Source organism: Schistocerca americana, chromosome 4 (assembly GCF_021461395.2).
Source record: "Schistocerca americana isolate TAMUIC-IGC-003095 chromosome 4, iqSchAmer2.1, whole genome shotgun sequence".
Lineage (NCBI taxonomy): Eukaryota > Metazoa > Arthropoda > Insecta > Orthoptera > Acrididae > Schistocerca > Schistocerca americana.
This window is the reverse complement of record NC_060122.1, coordinates 242,394,001-242,413,805: the sequence shown is the minus strand read 5'-3', so window position 1 is coordinate 242,413,805 and position 19,805 is coordinate 242,394,001. Positions and strand designations below refer to the sequence as shown.

The 19,805-nt window shown below is 37.7% G+C and overlaps 1 protein-coding gene across 2 annotated transcripts in view; it reads left to right on the top strand.

Moving 5' to 3' along the window:
- Positions 1-8,501: 8,501 nt before the first annotated feature.
- LOC124613118 overlaps positions 8,502-19,805 on the top strand; it is a 112,034-nt gene continuing 100,730 nt past the window's right edge. For both annotated transcript variants that reach the window (XM_047141731.1, XM_047141730.1), the window contains exon 1: positions 8,502-8,691. In XM_047141731.1, coding sequence (XP_046997687.1) covers positions 8,542-8,691 — 150 coding nt within the window. In that variant the 5' untranslated portion in view covers positions 8,502-8,541. The remainder of the gene's footprint in view (positions 8,692-19,805) is intronic.

The following is a 19,805-nucleotide window of genomic DNA, read 5'->3' as shown; positions in this document are numbered from 1 at the left end:
TCATACAAACCTGACGGAGCTTTGGTAACGTGCACAGACGCTCCTGAATCTAGGAACCATTCTGCATGATCGTCACTCGATTCATCAAAAGAGTAAAAAACAGAAAATGCCTTACCTTTATCGGTAGTCTTCTCTCAGGACTACTAGGATTAACATGATTCTTTTCTTTTATACTTAACTTTTCGTTACACTTTGAAGCAATATGTCCAATTTTCTGGCATCTGAAACATCTTATTGGCTTCTTTTTTTTTTGTACTTAGAGTACAAAGTCGACGCTGTTTCTTTTTCTGAAGCATTAGAATCTCGTTCATTCTTCATGTCCTGTAGAATCTTTACTTTGACACTGTCCGCTGTAATGGGTATGCCCGAAATTTCCAAACCCATCATCATTGGCGAATATTTCTCTAGTAGTCCAGCTGACAATAGAGTTCCAGTACTTTCATCCGCAATTTCAAAACCAATATTTCTCAGACGATTGGAGATTGAAATTATTTTATTCACATATTCATCCACACTTTTACACTTATTCAATCTTTTGGTTATCAGCTCACAAAGTAATCCTACTTTTCTGGTTAAACCACCATCTTCAAACGTGTTTTTCAGTTTGTCCCATACCTCCTTTGCTGACATAGCCCTTTCTATGTGAACATAATTCACTGGATCAGTCAAAAGGATTAGTTTTGATTTCGCCTTCCGATCCTTAGTAGCAGAAGTTGTAGGTGCCAGATACCGTTTACGACGCCTCATAAGTCATCCAAGTGTAAATACGCCTCAACGGCAAATTTCCAGGTCGCGTAATTTTCGCGCCCTAAAAGCCGCTCTATTTGCGGTTTCTGTGTTGTACTCATTTTACAGTAATTTTCTTCTTCGTATAGTGTACACAATCCAACTTTATATGAACTTCCACACACTTTTTGTGCAAATCACATCACCTTAAAGCTTATTATTTCGCTTTAATCCAGTACCTGGGCAACATAACCTGTAGTAGTTTATGCAGATTAACGCAGCTAGATAACAGGTAACAACTATTTAAGGGACAAAATAAACTTATGCTTTATTTGCACAACACATATTAATTCATTTGACTACCAAAATACTTTGACCCATCAACAAGCATGAAACATGTATATTCCACAGAGTCTAATGCACTCTGCACATCATATCTTGTACGCCACTATGCACGCTGGAAAACTTTTGTTCACATATCCCCAACAGAAATCTGTTAAAACTAAACTCCGTCCGAACAGGCCTTGGAAGGCACAACGGTACCGACCGGCCGCCGTGTCATCTTCAGCCCACAGGCTGATGGAGGGGCATTTGATCAGCACACCGCTCTCCCGGGCGTGTCAGACCGGAGCTGCTACTTCTTAATCAAGTAGCTCCTCAGTTTGCCGCACAAGGGCTGAGTACACCCCGCTTGCCAATAGTGCTCGGCAGACGGGATGGTCCCCCATCCAAGTGCTAGCCCAGCCAGACAGCGCTTAACTTCGATGATCTGACGGGAACCGTCGTTACCATTGCGGCAAGGCCGTTGATCTAAAGATGTTGACTTACTCGAAAACATAACAGAACGGTTCAAAAACTGCAGGGAGAACTCCAAATTCCAAGATTATCTGCTTCACTGTAAGAAACTAGCACCCAACTCGATATATAGAAAACCCGGTCGTAGGTGGTACAACGCAGATATGAAACCGAAGGAAGAAGAAACAGTTCCAATATGAGGGAGAAGATGAGAACATTGAAGATCCAGAATTGCAGTACAAATTAGATTTTTCTTTTAAAGTACTAGATGTTAAAATATGCACTCTCTGTGAGAGATTTCAACAGCTGAAAAGTCATAGTGAGCTTTTTGATTTTTTTTGTATGACATTAGTAAAATTAAGGACATGTCGCCTGACGTTCTAAGTGAAAAGTGTTCCAAGCTGTGCGACAGCTTTAGTCACGGACAGGCCAAGAACATCAGTCTTGTCGATTTTAAAGATGAACTTAAAGTAGAGTCAGCGTTGGTGAGGCCTGGTAGAACGCCAATAGAAACGTTGAAACTCATGCAAGAGCATGGCTTTGTGCCCAACGTAAGTGTAGCATTACGAATTTTGCTAACGCAACCAGTGACAGTGGCAAGTGAAGAACGAAGTTTTTCGAAGCTTAAACTGATGAAAATGTATCTGAGATCAACAATGGGCCAGGCACGACTGAGTGGGCTGGCAACGGTGTCATCTACATTTGACGTTAAGACTGCATTCTTGAATGGGGATTTGAAAGACGTTTACATGGAGCAACAAATAGGTTTTGTTATAGAAGGCCCAAATAATGTTTGCAAACTGAAGAACAGTGTATATGGACTCAAACAATCACCACATTGTTGGAATCAAAAATTTATACATTTTCGGACAATGTTTGACTTTGTGCAACTAAATGTAGACAAAGGTGTTTCCCATACATTAACAGATGCCACTGATGTTTACCTGGCACTTTATGTGAATGATGGCTTGCTTATCTGTAAATCTCCAAAAATACTGGAAAATATTTTGACAGCACTGGGATCAATGTTTGGTATTACTGTAGGTAATGGAAAAAACTTCTGTACATAGGAAATTGAACACAGCCCTTCTACAAAAGAAATCTATAGAGGCCAGCAAAGATACATCAGCTGTTTACTTCAGAAGTTCACCATGGACGATTCATAACCGAACTCCACGCCTTTTGATGTTAGAACCATGTTGCACAGTGGGCACTCTCCTGCAAACCAACATGAGGTGAAGGAGATGCAAAGCAAACCTTATCGGCACGCAGTAGGCAGCTTAATATTTGCAGCAACTGTCTCACAGCCAGACATCATGTTCACTGTGGGCATGGTGAGTAGGTTGTTACATAATCTTGGTCTCGATCGTTGGCATGCTTTACAAGGATTATGAAATATCTACATGGGACTAGGGATCTGACCATAAGGTACAAAGCTGACTCTACTGGACTGGTGGTCTACTCAGATGCCGACCTCGTTGGTGACTGTGTCACATGTGGGTCAACAGCAAGCTATGTGAGCTTGTTAGGAGGTGGGCCTGTGACATTGTGTTTACGTCAACAGAAATGTGTAAACAGATCAACAACGGAGGCCGAATACATAGCAGTTTCAGATGCTGCTACTGAAGTTGTTAGGTTGCATGGTTTTCTCAGTGAACTTGATTTTCAGTTAGACAAACCAACAACACTCAATGTTGACAATTAAAAACACAGACCATCACAAACACACGATGCACAATGACATTAAATACCATTATATATGTGAACATGTTGAAAATAATGCGGTTCAAGTCTATTATGTTTATTCGGATAAACAGTTGGCAGACTTATTCACAAAACCTTTAACTAGAGACGTATCAAACAGAAAAGCTCTGTGAATGATCTCAAAACAAACTCAATAAAACAATAGTGGGAGAGTTGACAGCAGTGATCTTCTTGTAATGCTGTTTTTTGTGGTTTAATTTTCAGATTTCGTCGTGTGAGTGCACCAGATATTCACGTTCATTCTGTGTGCGGCCGTGTTCCGTGACATTATAAAATTATATCTTTGTTTTTTTGGATTGTTGTTACGGTTATGGTGTAATTTTTGGTTGCAATAAAGAAAGGAGCAGTTAAGTTATTTTTACCCCAATATACCGTATTTCGCTCTGTGATTTTCTGGCAAACATAATTGAAGACATCATTCATCTTCGTATTTTCAATGTTGGCGGTTCTTTTAACAACTTTTTTTTAATAATATAAAACGCCAGACAAGTATTATCACAATACATACTTATTTATTTCGCACATTATGCGCTTTCCATCGTAAATTTTAATTTTTCTTATAAAGCTATTGCACTCGTAATTTTCATTCGGCGCTATCTTGACCATTCATTAATTTCCTAAAGGAAATTTTTATTTCTATACTTTATATTTTTCTTGTCTTACGCAATCTGCCTTCCTCGTTGCACATTCAAGCTGTAGATAATACGTTATTGCATTTTCCCTGAGACACAAATGTATGTAAATTAAAACAATTTAATCGTCAGCGACCGACCTAGCTGCGGACGAACAATTAAGTTTCTTTACTCGACACATTGTCTCTCGTCATGCCTATTGTTAAACGTTTGTGATTGTACCAAACATTTGTCACCAAGTATCTGTGATGTTTCGAAACAATATCTGTTGTTATTGAACTTGAAATAAAAACGCGGCTACGGCTTGAAAGTGAACATAAATGCTTGTATTAACGCGCACAGAACGAATGTAACACAAGGGTAGTCAAAACACAACCATGTTAGTAGGAACCTCTATAAAAGCGTCCGTAGCAACTGCAGCAAAGATAAATTTGTTGCAGAGGCATCGATTCTAAATTCCAACACCCCCACTAAAAGCGATATCTCTCAGTACTTCATTCTCGGAGTCCAAATTCTTGTGTTAGTTGCTGATGTCTGGTTCTTGGCAGTGGCTTTGTCATCATATCTGCAAGCATTCCATTTGTGGAAATTTCCCTGATGAAATGATGTCTGGTGTCAGTATGTTTAGTGCGACCTTTGTATCCACTTGTCTTTGACAGATCAATTGCACCTTTGTTGTCACAAAACAATCATATCGGGCTCTCTTTTGGGAAAGGGCAGCCGAAATGCTTCCTGGCATGCAGTAGTTAAAGCCATTATATTCTGCTTCTGTCGTCGAGAGAGCTACTGTTGGTTGTTTTTTACTATTCCATGAAATTCTGCACCTTGTGACATAAATAAAAAAACCAGTGGTTGATTTTATATCTCCTATATCCCTAGCCCAGTCAGCATCAGCGTAACCTGTGATGTCATGGTCTTCTTTGGAAAATTGTAGCTGAAGTCTTTAGTTCCCTTTATATACCTTCGCTTTACAGCTTGCCAGTGGGATATTCCAGGGTTATTATTAAACTGACTCACAACTCCAATTGCGTACGCTAGATCTGGTCTAGTATCTAGTTGTGTGTACATTAAGCTACCTATGGCTTCTTTATATGGGACTTTCACGGCATCTCTTTCTCTCTGTTTTTGAGCTCATTTCATGAGTTAATACTTGGTTACTGTCAAGCGGAGTGGATACTGGATTACAGTCTTCCATGTTATACTTTCGTAAAATCTGATTTATATAACTAGTCTGATCCAACCATAAAAGTCCAAGCTTATGATCTCTTGTCACTCGGATCCCTAGACAATTGGATATTTCTCTGAGGTCCTGTAGTTTAAGGTGTTCCTTTAGTTGTCCTTTAAATGCAATTTTCTGTTGCATATTGTTACAAAATATCAGCATGTCATCTACTTAAACAGCTACAATTAATATATCACTTCCTGGGTTTCTGTGATAAACACATGGATCAGTGGTGGGCCTGCTGAAATTTAAACTTAGTCCAGTTTGATATTCCAACAGCGACTTCCCTGTTTAAGTCCATACACTGCTTTCTTGAGTCTTTTAATACCTCCATATTTGACTGTTCTTGTCACATAGTCAACTGTGATAATTTTAACATAAATTTCTTCTTTTAAATCACCTTGCAAAAAAGCTGTCACCACATCACAGTGATCAATGTCCAAGTCGTATTTAGCAGCTAGACTAAGCAAATATCTGAGTGAATTATATCGTATTAGTGGTGAGTAGGTTTCTTCATAGTCTAAACCTTCAACTTGTGAACATCACTTAACTTCAAATCGAGCTTTATGGCGAATTATCTATCCTTGTAAGTCTCTGTTTACCTTAAAGACCCGCCTAGCAGGAATCACAGTTATGGCTTAGGGCAGGATAGCTGATTCCCAAGTTTTATTTTCCGCATGTGACTTCAGATCTTCTTCTATTGCTTGAAACTATTTCTCTGAATCCTTGGATAAGAAAGCTTCTTCCAAAGTTGGTGGCTCTGATTCTTGTGAATATTCTTAAGTACTATAGGTCACATAATCATCCATCTTCTTCAGTATGGGTATTCTGGAAGATCTTCTGAGCACTTGTTGAGGCGGTTCTGATTCTTCTTCTATTTCGACTGAGACTGTTTCTTCTGAAATGCTGTTATCTGATCTGTTGTCCCCTGAGTCATCTTTAATCGTAATGTTCTCCTCCTTATTTGTGAACAGAATAGATACCTGATTTCGTTCCAGCAAATGATCACATGTTCCTGACTTGTTATTATTCTCTTGAATTATTTCTTCTTTAAATATCACATCTCTGGATTTAATTATTCTTTGTTGAACCGGATGGAACAACCAGTATGGCTTGCTGTCTTCAGAGTATCCGACGAGTATGCACTGTACACATTTCTTGTCCCATTTGCGCCTAATGGTTTTTGGTATGTGTACAAATGCCTTACTGCCGAGTAATCTTAGATGTCGGAGGTCAGGTTTCTTTCCTGAGAAACCTTCCTCTGACGTTATGTTGTTCAAAGCTTTATTCAGTGATCTGTTAATGAGATAAACTGCGGTGGACACTGCTTCTCCCCAAAAATTCGTAGGTAATTTTGCTTCAAATAACATATATCTTGCCTTTTCCACGATTGTTCTATTGTACCTTTCTGCAACACCATTTTGTTCTGGGATGTAGGGAACCATGGTTTCATGTTTAACTCCTTCTTCCCTTAAAAATTTCGTCAGTCATTCGTTTATATATTCTTTTCCATTATCAGTTCGCAAGATACAAAGCCTTTCGCCTGTCTGATTCTCTAAAAACTATTTAAAATTGTGTATAATGCCAGGTACTTGATATTTATTGCTGACAGTATACAAAAAAAATCTTTCTAGAGAAATCATCAGAGTTAGAAAATATTTAGCTCCACCAATCGATGTGGTTTGCATTGGACCAACAAATCTGAATGCACTAATACCAAAATCCGTTTAGCTCTAGAAGTGGAATGAGGAAAGGAAAATCTAGTTTGCTTACCTTCTAGGCACGTAACGCATGGAGTGTCAACGGCTCCTTAATATTTGATACCATTACCCAAACCGTTACGTAATTCTTCCATCGCATCTGAGTGTAGGTGGCCTAATCTTCTGTGCCATAGGTTCGTATCAGTAGACAACGTTGCATATTTTGTTTCTGCACTGCAATCACTTGTTTGGTCCAGCCTATACATTCCTTTGATTAACGTAGCTGTAACTATTAATTTCTTCTCTGTATCTCGAATGCGACAGCCTCTGTTGTCAAAAATGTCTGAGTGACTCTGTTGCACTATTTTGCTTACGGAAAGTAAATTTGTACTCAGCTGAGGACCATAAAGTACATCCGTCACCTTAATATTTATTTTCTCTCGGCCTGTCACAGCTTCATTATGTATGCAACCTGTCCCTTTAACGGGCAAATTTTCGTTGTTGGCCACGACCACTTGTGAACTGAGAACTGACGCTACGAAATTTAAATCACATGGATGGTTTGACATGTGAGCTGACGCACCAGAATCCACAAATCAGTCTCTGTGTATATCTTTAGTTGACAGTAGCATCATGAAGAACGTCTTGTAACTGGTTTCTTTAATTACTGATTTTGCGCTTGCCTTGTTTTTACTGCGACAGTTTTTCGCTATGTGTCCATATTTGTTGCAGTTGTAACATCTCGGACCTCTGGGATTGTGGTGTGAGCTGATAAGCCTGTCTTTTTTATTTGCCTGGAGACCCACGTGGTTAACATACCAGTTGCCACACGCTTCATCCTTTACTTCCTGTAGTAATTTGTTTTTAATGGAATCGCCCGTTATCGGCGTGTTGGAGTTCTCTAAACCCATTATTATTGTTCGCGCTTATTAGGGTCCAACCCACTCGTCTTTCACTTCAAAGTCAAGATCATTCAATTTAATTGACGTTGAAATTATTCTCGACACATATTCTTCTTCGATAAAGTCCTGAATCCTCGTAAGTTTGTTTTAATTTATCCTACGCTTCTTTTGCAGATGACGTGCTCTGCAGATGCACATAAATAGCAGGACCAACTGATAAGATTATTTTGGCCCTTGCGGTGCATATCTTAACTTCATCTTTGATCTCGCCCGTTATACACTGCCACAATTGTTCATGCTGTAAATAAGTTTTCATTGCAAATTGCCGTGTATTGTAATTTTCTCTTCCTTTCAGTTTTTCAATTAACGGCAACGAATTAGCACTGACTGAGCTCATGATATCGGTGTTCTGTATCTGCGTCTTGGTGTGACGAAAAAAACGTAGTTTTTATTCACTTCAAATAAACCGCTGGGTGACTGTGCCTGGGCCCATAACCTGTTGTTATTGAACTTGAAATAAACACGTGGTCACGGTTTGAAAGTGAACATAAATGCTTTTATTAACACGCACAGAACGAATGTAACACAAGGGTAGGCAAAACACAACCATATTAATAGGAACGTCTATAAAAGCGTTCGTAGCAACTGCGGCAAAGATAAATATGTAGTAGAGGCATCGATTCTAAATTCCAACAATTTCTACCTGAGACAATTGAGTCACGAGATCAGCGAGAAAAATATTAGGCCTATGTGGTACCGATACTTTTAGTATACCAAAAGTGCGTTTAGAGATTGATAATATGAATGACCCGGCAAATGTACGATGTAACACAATTATGACGTGTCGCCTGTGTCTAAACCGGGATTCTTTCGCTTTAGATATATTTTCAAAGCTTGCAGAGAGTAAAGAAATTCATGATAAGATTCGTATTTGTATCCCAGGATTAAAGGTCCGTGTTCATGTTGCACGTTTTAAATATTTTTTTGTTTTTGTTTTAAGGAAATGATATCTACACAATTATTATTATTTGTATTCAGATATGTTTCATTGTTACATGCATTCTTGTGCGTGAGTGGATACACCACATTTAGTATCTAAAGAAAGAAGGATAAATGGGCGCATGGAGAGGATGTATCCATTGCTATACGTTTAGATTCTATTACGTCATTCGCGATAACAACGATCGTCGGAAAGCTCAGTTATTTTACAAAAACAGACGAACAGGCCGATGCTGCCTGCTACACAGGAAGAGTTTCACTTGGGATATTGCTCTCCAACTTGGAAGTCAGTTGTAATCGGCTGAAACCCTATTTGCAAAAGTTATTGACGATTTGATATGTAAAGCCTACAATAGATTCGGCACAGTAAATATTGATTTGTACACCGGTCACTATATTTTGCACCTACTTACGTGACCTGCGCGAGTAATTTCCGTCCTTTTCACTTTTCATTGGGGGTAAATATTCTCGTAACGCAGTTGATACATCCTGCAAATCTGAATAATAAAAATGTTAAATTTAGTTTTGCATAAGACATTACACAGGATTTTGAATTATTACGTAGTGCGAAAACATTTCTTATGTAATGAAATTGCGATATGACAGTTAATATGTGCGTACCGAAAAAGATGGACCATTCTTGGTTCGCCTCCTCCTTGCATGGTGACTGAAAATATGGAATATGTACCCGCCCCACTACGGCGCCGTGAGAAACCTTAAATAACTGAGAAAACCAGTTCTCTGGAAGGCAAGTGCCCCAGCTAACGAAAGGACAGTTCGAATTAACAGTCGTGTTAAAAGAGAGTTTAACTTAAATTAACTGTGTTACAACAGCCATAGTTGAAGACACAAGAATAATTGGTGTATTGTGTGGAGTTCAGAATGGAATTCTGCATTCTGATCCAAAATTTGTTGTACAACAGGGCTAGAAATTGGGGATCTCTAGGTTCTTAAAGGAAATCACAGCCATCCCTAACCTCTCAACTATGTATCCACTGTATTGGCATTTAGGCATTGAAATTTCCTGTTAGTAGTAAGATAGTTAATATAATGGTGTGTACTCCAACATATAAGAGAGATAATTCGTAGTCACTTTCCATATTTGTCTCACAGTCTGTGACTACAGAATCAGTGCCTTCCAGGGCATCCATTTAATAATTTATCTCCCTGGGACAGCACTCATGACTCTGTATCATTGTGTTGTGTTCTTTTCGGTCTTTCTCGTTCCCTTCTTCCATCAGATTCTCTCCTTTGTCTGTTCCCACTTCTTGCATCCATTGTAATTGCTGCCTGGCTATGGGATGTAAATGGTATCCCACAAATGTGACATACTTTAATGGGTTGTAAAGGGTGTCTTGAGGAACAAATTGGGGACAAAAACCTGTGTCCAGAAACATCATCCGATGATGCTGCCAAGCATCGAAGTTACATGTGGTGGCACTAGGCCAGCCTCTTGGCAGCAAATACGGCTTTGTACTTTTATGGACCATAGGTGGAACATCTCACAACATTGTTGCTATTCAGTGACCTTGACTGATTGCCACAATCGCCAGTGGAGAAATGGAGCTAGCTGCTGTGTAGACACGCATTGCCTCCTATGAATTCAGTGCTCTGTTGCCTTGGTAAATGATGGTTCAGATGTCAATTTCCATCTGCTGTTTATTTTTCTCCTTTATGCCGAAAATTATTGGAGATTTTAGTGGGGTCCAAAACTATTATTCACCAAGGCATTGCATTTATAGGAGACAAGCCTGTCTATATAGCAGCTAGCCCCATCTCCTCCACTGGCGTTCATGGCAATCAGTTGCGATCACTGAATAACAAACAACATTGCACGATGTTCCACCTATGGTCTGTCAAGGTATGAAGTCATGTTTACTGCTGAAGGGGTGGCCTATTGGCAGATGCCAGTGGCTATAACTGTGACATTCTGGAGCATTGTTGGAAGACATTTCTGGAAATTAATTTCTATCCTTGATTTGTGCCTTAAGATTTATGGTACAGCCCTTTGAAGTCTGTCGCAACTTTTCTGGGATATCCTGTATTGTTACGGAAGTCAAGATAAAATGGAGGGGTGAAGTTCTCTATCTCTTGAAGATTATTGCACTTCTCAAATTTTATTTCAATGCCAGCTTCATGTAAAAGCTACAGAAGAAGCACTGATAGGCGACCAATAAAGTGCCTCCTACAATTTGCTTCTATAAACTCAAGACCACAATTAAGTGAGTGGCTGAACTGCATTGTTAGGGGATTGTCTTTGGAAATTTGGACCCACGTAATATTCCTACATTGTATTTTATTTCCTCCATTGTCTGTAGGAATTTGATCTTTTCTATGACATCCTTAGTTTTAATTGAAAGAAAGTCTTCTATTTTCACTTCCACTGTGAAAAACTTTCTTCTGACCAACTTCATTGCTTCCATCCAGTCATGGGGAATAATGTGTAGTTCAAGTGTTTCCTTGCCTTTTCAGTGAGACCAAAATCTTGATCACATTCCATATATATTTGGCTACGTTCAAGGAACTTGTGATCAGTTGTGTTACTGTGTTGATTTTGCTTCAAGATGTACATCTAGTATTTCAAAATATGGCTGTTCTGTCTTGACCATTGCTTCTGTCACTGTATTCAATGATATGGGATGTTTCAGCTGTTAGTTGTTCTAAATATTTGACTAAGCTTGAAAGAATTACCTGTGAATGCCTCCCTGCAGTAGATCCATTTTGGCTTTTCCAGATGTTTAAGAACATGCACACCTAAATTGTTGGTCCACAATACTCTCAGAAATAATATTTTGTTCATAATCAAAAATAGTATCAGCGGAGTTTTTTGTATGTCAGATGCAAACTCTGCAGTAGGGTCAGGACAAGTGTTCTTATCCAATTGTTGTTGTCCATTGCCCTTTGCACCTTTCTTACATGAAGCTCTTTGTGCCTCTTGGCTTCACAAGCAAGGATCTGGTTGAGGAGGTCACATCAATCGTAAATTTGCCACACTTATTGTATGTGTCACTGTATGGATGATGAAAGCTTAGACTGAAGCCTCTGTTAAAAACATCAGAGTAATACTGTTTTTTAACTGGATCGATGTTTATTTCTATGCACTTCGATCAATAGAGTGCATATATCTTGCTTAGATTAAGCTCTGAACACAAATACTGTCTTGTGAAGAATGTCTGCTATGTTGCAATGAGTCCTGTGTTTTGGAAATGTGACAATGTAAAATTGTTACCTCTCCTATCTTCTCTGCTGGTATCTTTAGTGTTGTGACTCCTGATATGGCTCATCCTTTAATGTTGTGACTCTGAAATCCTGATGTGGTATGGCTCTTTCTGGCTTCTTTCTCAATTGTTCACTTCACATTGTATTAACACAAAATCACTACTACGCAAGCATCCATCGAAACATAGTACCATTTTACATATAAATTGTTTTTATGTGCCTTAAATATTACAATAAGCACTCTTAAAAGCATACACTTTAGGCTATCGCTGTATTTCAGAAAAATGCATACCAGTAATATCCTTTCATCCACAATTTTACTTGTACTAGTTGTATTCCAGAGCTTATAAGCTTAGAGCTTATAATGTATCATCGCAAAATGCGGCACTATGCAGGATTTCACATGTACTTCTTGTACTCAGGAGAGATCTGCACCTTAGCGTACCAAATGTGCCCTCAGATCATTTTATTGGGAAATGTAACTTCTCTCACATGTACTCTCAGTTATCAGTGTACTCATATGAATGTCACTAGCAGCAAGAAAGGTACATTAAGTGGGTGATAACTTAGAATGTAGCAGATATTTTTCCTTCCAATTTATCAGACTGTGTGTAAATTGCATCAGGTATTTATTTGTGGTACTTTATTTATTTGGCCCAGGAAATCATTTTGAGTACATTGAAACTTCCTGCCAGATTAAAACTGTGTGCCACACTGAGACTCAAACTCAGGACCTGTCCCTTTCGCGGGCAAGTGTTCTACCAACTAAGCTACCCAAGCATGACTTATGACCCGTTCTCACAGCTTCAGTTCTGCCAGTACCTCGTCTCCTACCTTACAAACCATTATTGGTATTGGTTTAATTGCATAAGTTCATACCTTTTTTTTCCCCATGTCAGTATTCATATTGCTGTGAATTTATTTATCAGTTGTCATTCCTTATTTGTAGTTCACTGTTGCTGTCCGAGTCTACATTTTGTCATTTGGAGATAGTGGGTGTAGTTGTGGATGCTAGAAAATGGAGTGCCAAGTGGAAAAATGAGAACATCTCTGGAATATTCTTCTGTTTGAGTTTAATAGAGGGATGATAGCAGCAAAGGCAGTCAGAAATATTTGAACCACATATGGGGTTAATGCCATTAGATAGAGCATGACAAGTAAATGATTTTCTCATTTTAAGTAGGATTGTTTTGACATTAGTGACACTCCACATTCTAGAAAATCTTTTGGGTTTGATGAAGATCGTTTAAGCGCATTAATCCACAATAATCCACATCAGTGTACCTGAGAACTGACAAATGTGATGAATTATGATCATTCCACAACTATTGCATGACATTTGCATGCAACGGGGAAGATTCAAAAATTGGTTGTATGTGTACTGCATGCTCTAAGCCAAAATCACAAAAATAAGCTGGTGGTCATATGTACATCACTGCCTGCTAGTCATCAGTTGGCTCATGAACATCACTGACCATTCCTGTCCTATAGCATTATTGGTAAGGAGAAATGGAGTCATTACACTAACACAGGGAAAAGAATAGAATGGTTGAGGTCTAAAAAAGCAATAATTCCCCACACCAAGACCTTCATGCATCAGATGATGCAAGAATTTCCTCCCTGAGGTGGAACCATCACTGCTGACATTTATTGCTAACGAGTGAGATGTCATGCAGATGCAATCCAAGAACAATGACCAGGAAGACTGTGTGAAGTGATGCTAGGAATTGTGTGGGGAAGTCAGTGCACATGCACATTATTCATCTGATCTTCCACCTACTGATTTTCATCTTTTCTGCTTCTGCTGAACATCCTTCAAGGAACTTACTTTCTGGATGATTAGAGATTAGATTAGATTAATACTAGTTCCATGGATCATGAATATGATACTTCGTAATGATGTGGAACAAGTCAAATTTTCCAATACATGACATACTTAAGTTAATATAACAACTTTTTCATTTTTTGTGTTTTTTTTATTTTTTTTATTTTTTTTTAAATTTATATCTAAAAATTCCTCTGTGGAGTAGAAGGAGTTGTCATTCAGAAATTCTTTTAATTTCTTCTTAAATACTTGTTGGTTATCTGTCAGACTTTTGATACTATTTGGTAAGTGACCAAAGACTTTAGTGCCAGTATAATTCACTCCTTTCTGTGCCAAAGTTAGATTTAATCTTGAATAGTGAAGATCATCCTTTCTCCTAGTATTGTAGTTATGCACACTGCTATTACTTTTGAATTGGGTTTGGTTGTTAATAACAAATTTCATAAGAGAGTATATATACTGAGAAGCTACTGTGAATATCCCTAGATCCTTAAATAAATGTCTGCAGGATGATCTTGGGTGGACTCGAGCTATTATTCTGATTACACGCTTTTGTACAATAAATACTTTATTCCTCAGTGATGAATTACCCCAAAATATGATTCCATATGAAAGCAACAAGTGAAAATAGGCGTAGTAAGCTAATTTACTAAGATGTTTATCACCAAAATTTGCAATGACCCTTATTGCGTAAGTAGCTGAACTCAAACGTTTCAGCAGATCATCAATGTGTTTCTTCCAATTTAATCTCTCATCAATGGACACACCTAAAAATTTGGAATATTCTACCTTAGCTATATGCTTCTGATTAAGGTCTATATTTATTAATGGCATCATACCATTCACTGTACTGAACTGTATGTACTGTGTCTTATCAAAATTCAGTGAGAGTCCTTTTACAAGGAACCACTTAGTAATTTTCTGAAAGACAGTATTGACCATTTCATCAGTTAATTCTTGTTTGTCAGGTGTGATTACTATGCTTCTATCATCAGCAAAGAGAACTAACTTTGCCTCTTCATGAATATAGAATGGCAAGTCAATAATATATATTAAGAACAACAAAGGACCCATGACTGACCCTTGTGGAACCCCATTCTTGATAGTTCCCCAGTTTGAGGAATGTGCTGATCTTTGCATATTATGAGAACTACTTATTTCAACTTTCTGCACTCTTCCAGTTAGGTACAAATTAAACCATTTGTGCACTGTCCCACTCATGCCACAAGACTTGAGCTTGTCTAGTAGAATTTCATGATTTACACAATCAAAAGCGTTTGAGAGATTACAAAAAATCCCAATGGGTGGTGTTCGGTTATTCAGATCATTCAAAATTTGATTGGTGAAAGCATATATGGCATTTTCTGTTGAAAAACCTTTCTGGAAACCAAACTGACATTTTGTTAATACTTCATTGTTACAGATATGTGAAGCTACTCTTGAATACATTACTTTCTCAAAAATTTTGGATAAAGCTGTTAGAAGGGAGATTGGATGGTAATTGTTGACATCAGATCTATCCCCCTTTTTATGCAAAGGTATAACAATAGCATATTTCAGTCTATCAGGGAAAATGCCCTGTTCCAGAGAGTTATTACACAGGTGGCTGAGAATCTTACTTATCTGTTGAGAACAAGCTTTTAGTATTTTGCTGGAAATGCCGTCAATTCCATGTGAGTTTTTGCTTTTAAGCAAGTTTATTATTTTCCTAATTTCAGAGGGAGAAGTGGGTGAGATTTCAATTGTATCAAATTGCATAGGTATGGCCTCTTCCATTAACAGCCTAGCATCTTCTAATGAACACCTGGATCCTACTATATCCACAACATTTAGAAAATGATTATTAAAAATATTTTCAACTTCTGACTTTTTGTTCATAAAGTTTCATTCAATTTGATGGTAACACTGTCTTCCTGTGCTCTTCGCTGACCTGTTTCTCTTTTAATAATATTCCAAATTGTTTTAATTTTATTATCAGAGTCGCTGATTTCAGACATGATACACATACTTCTGGATTTTTTAATAACTTTTCTTAATATAACACAGTAGTTTTTATAATGTTTGATAGTTTCTGGGTCACTACTCTTTCTTGCTGTAAGAAAATGCGTTCTGAACATAGCTCGACAAGTTATTCCTCTCAAAACTACATGATTTCCACAATTGGAGCATTGAAAAGTTACCCCACCATTGGCAGATTGTTGTTAATAGTGAAGAAGAATACATTACTACCATAGACTAGAAATGTTTTTCAAATTACTGGTTCATAAAAATTCATTTTTTTTAAAAATAATGCTTACACAAGATTTAATACAGTATTGTTTCGTGATTGTATAGAATACAACCTATAAATTAAGAAAAGACAGAAACAGAGAAAGGAAAATAAATTAATTAAGAACATTGGCAAAATTGCCATAAACATGATTTTTTGGTGTTTATTGATGCATTAAAATGTAAATAATTATTGATGGTTATCTGGGCAACCCTTATGTCAGTTAAAAGGTTCTGATGTCAGTAAAGCAGGTGATTCTCCACTATTCTGAATGTTTTTGTTTTTACACCTAAGATTGTGAAAAATTTAATTGAGCACTATTATTTCAAGTTCTAATTAAATTCTGTTCTTTTTTATATCAGTAAATGTAAGTTTAGAAAATAATAGAAATTTGTCTTTCATCTGCAAAAGTCTTAATTGAAAATGTTTTCTGTAGCAAATAAGGAGGGTCTTTTGAACAAATACAATTATAGCAAAAATTCTCAGTACGTTTGCATTATACGAATTGTATCATGTACTTATTTACTTGTACTTGAGCACTGTGTGTGTGCTAATGGTGTTATCATAGTTTTTACAAAGTAAGATTGAACAGTGGAAAAACATGTGGAGTGTCAAATCACGGTATATGATGTGGCGATCTGATGGCAGGGTGTAAGTATGGCGAATGCCTGGTGTACATCATCTACCAGCGTGCGTAGTGCCAACAGTAAAATTTGGAGGCGGTGGTGGTATGGTGTGGTGGTGTTTTTCATGGAGGGGGCTTGCACCCCTTGTTGTTTTGCATGGCACTATCACACAGCACAGGCCTACATTGATGTTTTAAGCACCTTCTGGCTTCACACTGCTGAAGAGCAATTCGGGGATGGCGATTGCATCTTTCAACATGATTGAGCACCTATTCATAATGCACGCTCTGTGGTGGAGTGGTTAAATGACAATAACATCCCTGTAATGGACTGACCTGCACAGAGTCCTGATGTGATTCCATAGAACACCTTTGGAATGTTTCTGAACGCAGACTTCGTACCAGGCCACACCGACTGACAGCGATACCTCTCCTCAGTGCAGCACTCCGTGAAAAATGGGCTGTTATTCCCCAAGAAACCTTCCAGCACCTGATTGAGCATATGCCTGCGAGAGTGGAAGCTGTCATCAAGGCTAAGGGTTGGCCAACACCATATTGAATTCCAGCATTACCAATGGAGGGTGCCACAAACTTGTTAGTCATTTTAAGCCAAGTGTCTGGATACTTTTGATCACATAGTATATCTAGCATGGTAGAAGATGGAGTATGTATACGAAGGAAGGAGCATCTACACCTGCATTACAGTATTGGGAGACAAGTTGGAGGATGTTGTATACACAAATACCACCTCAGAAGATAAAAGAAGGAAAATTAATTTAAAAGGGGACAGTGGTGTATCTGAGAAATGAGGTGAAAGTAGGACAATATAATTTCAATTGCAATGAAATATTTGATTTTTGAGACCCACTCCAATGTTGTGCAGAATAAAACTAGCTTGTAGCTGTAAAGTATGATCTGTACTTTCAAGAGGCAATTCTTATGGTGATTGCATAATCACAGATATTTCCAATAATGGATTTTAAAGTTCAAACAGAAAAAGGAAGGGTCTCACAATGAGAACTTACAAATATGCACAGAGGAAAAGAATGATTTGATACCCAGTAGGGCTGTATGAAAGGAAAAAATAAGATCCAGTATGATGAGATCAAAGAAGGAAAGAAGATAGCCCCAACGACAAAGGGTGGTAATTTGCTAGAGGGCTATAGGATATACAACACCAGCTCCACCCCCACAGCCTCCAAAGATTGGTTTAAGTAACCTGCTTTGTGAATTACACCCCCTCCTCAGTAATCATCTCGTGAAATTCTATCTCCACATTTGTAACATGTTTCTTTCTTTTTCAATACTGTCATCTGTTAGCAAAGCTGCAGTCCCAAGTAAACATGCCTCTGTAAGTTGAAACATAATGTCCAAAGCTACATGCCTCATTAATTTTTTTAGAAATATGTTTTACAGTTTTACACTAAAAGAAAAAGATGACAGAATACACTTGCAGAACATGAAGACAATTTCTTAGCTTGTAACGACTATACAAATGGAGTGGAGTAGGCTACCTTGAAGGTAAAGTACAAGATACTAAAGCAGGTGTAGCCTAAAACTGGTATCTCACTAAAGGCTAAAATCATCATGAACAGCTCCTCTTTGCAACCAAGGCTTTGTGCCAGGTGCTCTACAACAAGCACATGAGTAGATACTAAATAAATACCTTCTGAGATTTCCAAACAGTTGTCTATAGTTGACTATTTGGAACATACACACCAGCAACTGGCAACTACTAAAGATTAGTGGTACAGTCAGACAAAGGCCTGTGTAAGTACAAAGTTCGTTTCTCATCCTACTGATGACTTTGAGACTATAAGAAGCAGTATATTGAACAAACATGGCAATGGGTGCTTCAAGAAATTTAATGACATTACACTCTATTTACTTGCCAGAGGAGGTCACAACATTGAATTCAAGTTTTCCAGTAAACAATTCCTCTTTCATAGTCAGAATCATATTTCAGGGAAAGAATGCATACATTTGTACATTGTGAATAAATGAATCTGCCTAAGTTTGGCCCAGGTTTCATCCAATGTGGGGTGCATACAGGGATCTCAAAACTACTGACCATCAATCCTCTTTATCTAAATAATAATGAGTGAATAAATGAACTATGTTCCTGCTGTTGCTATCTAATAATCAGTGAAATCATTACCAAGAGATAATGGCAATGAAAGAAACTACGGAAGAGTCTACAGAATAATGAAGGGACAGGATCATTGTATGGAAAGTGAAATACAAAGAAATATAATGTCCAACCTGGAACCTTGTCGCTGTCGGCTGCATATTCTTAAAGCATGTGAATTCCCTGATATGATACATTAATCTGTGTGGTGGTATTTTGATTCTCTTAATTAATACATCTTGCAGTACCTTTTGCAATACAATTACAACCCCATAAACAATCCTATTTTTACATTTGTGACCACTCTCTCTTTGAATTCCACATTTAAATCAAATTCGCATAGCTTTTCAACAGAATTTCATTAGTAGCTCTTTCTATTAATGTTGCTATTAAATCACAGATTTTTCTATCAGAATCAAACATTTCCAACAAATCAACATCAAATACTACATGGCAACAAGTCATTTCTGTGATCTTAAACAGTTTATGAAATTCATTTACCTATTTCTCCCACCAGTCAAGCTGTAGTTAATAGAATTTAAATAACTTTCTCCCCTTAATGTTGAAAATTTTGCTTCTGTTTTCTCAGGGCCAGCTGGCAAATGAGGTGTAGTAACGGCCTTTTCCTGAACTTTCCGTTCAATAAAACCATGTTGTGAAAATGGAACCAGAGATAACTACTCTGTCTGAATCTTTACATTGTTCTAAAACATTTAACCTTAGGCTGCTGTATGAAATTTGTTTTTGCACTTCTGTAAATCCCCATCCAGAAGATTCTTTAATTTGTTTTAGGCCTGTATTTACTTCATTAAACTGTTCCTTTAACTCATTCCTAACTAAATCGTGTAACTTAATTAGTTCAGAATGTAATTTGTCTTTTAAATTCAATACCTATACCGTAATTGTCTTTAATTATAATATTTTGTGATTTATTTGATCGTGTTCTTGATATGATTCCACAATGTATTCCTGTAGCTTTTTGTCTTCACTGTCTATTTT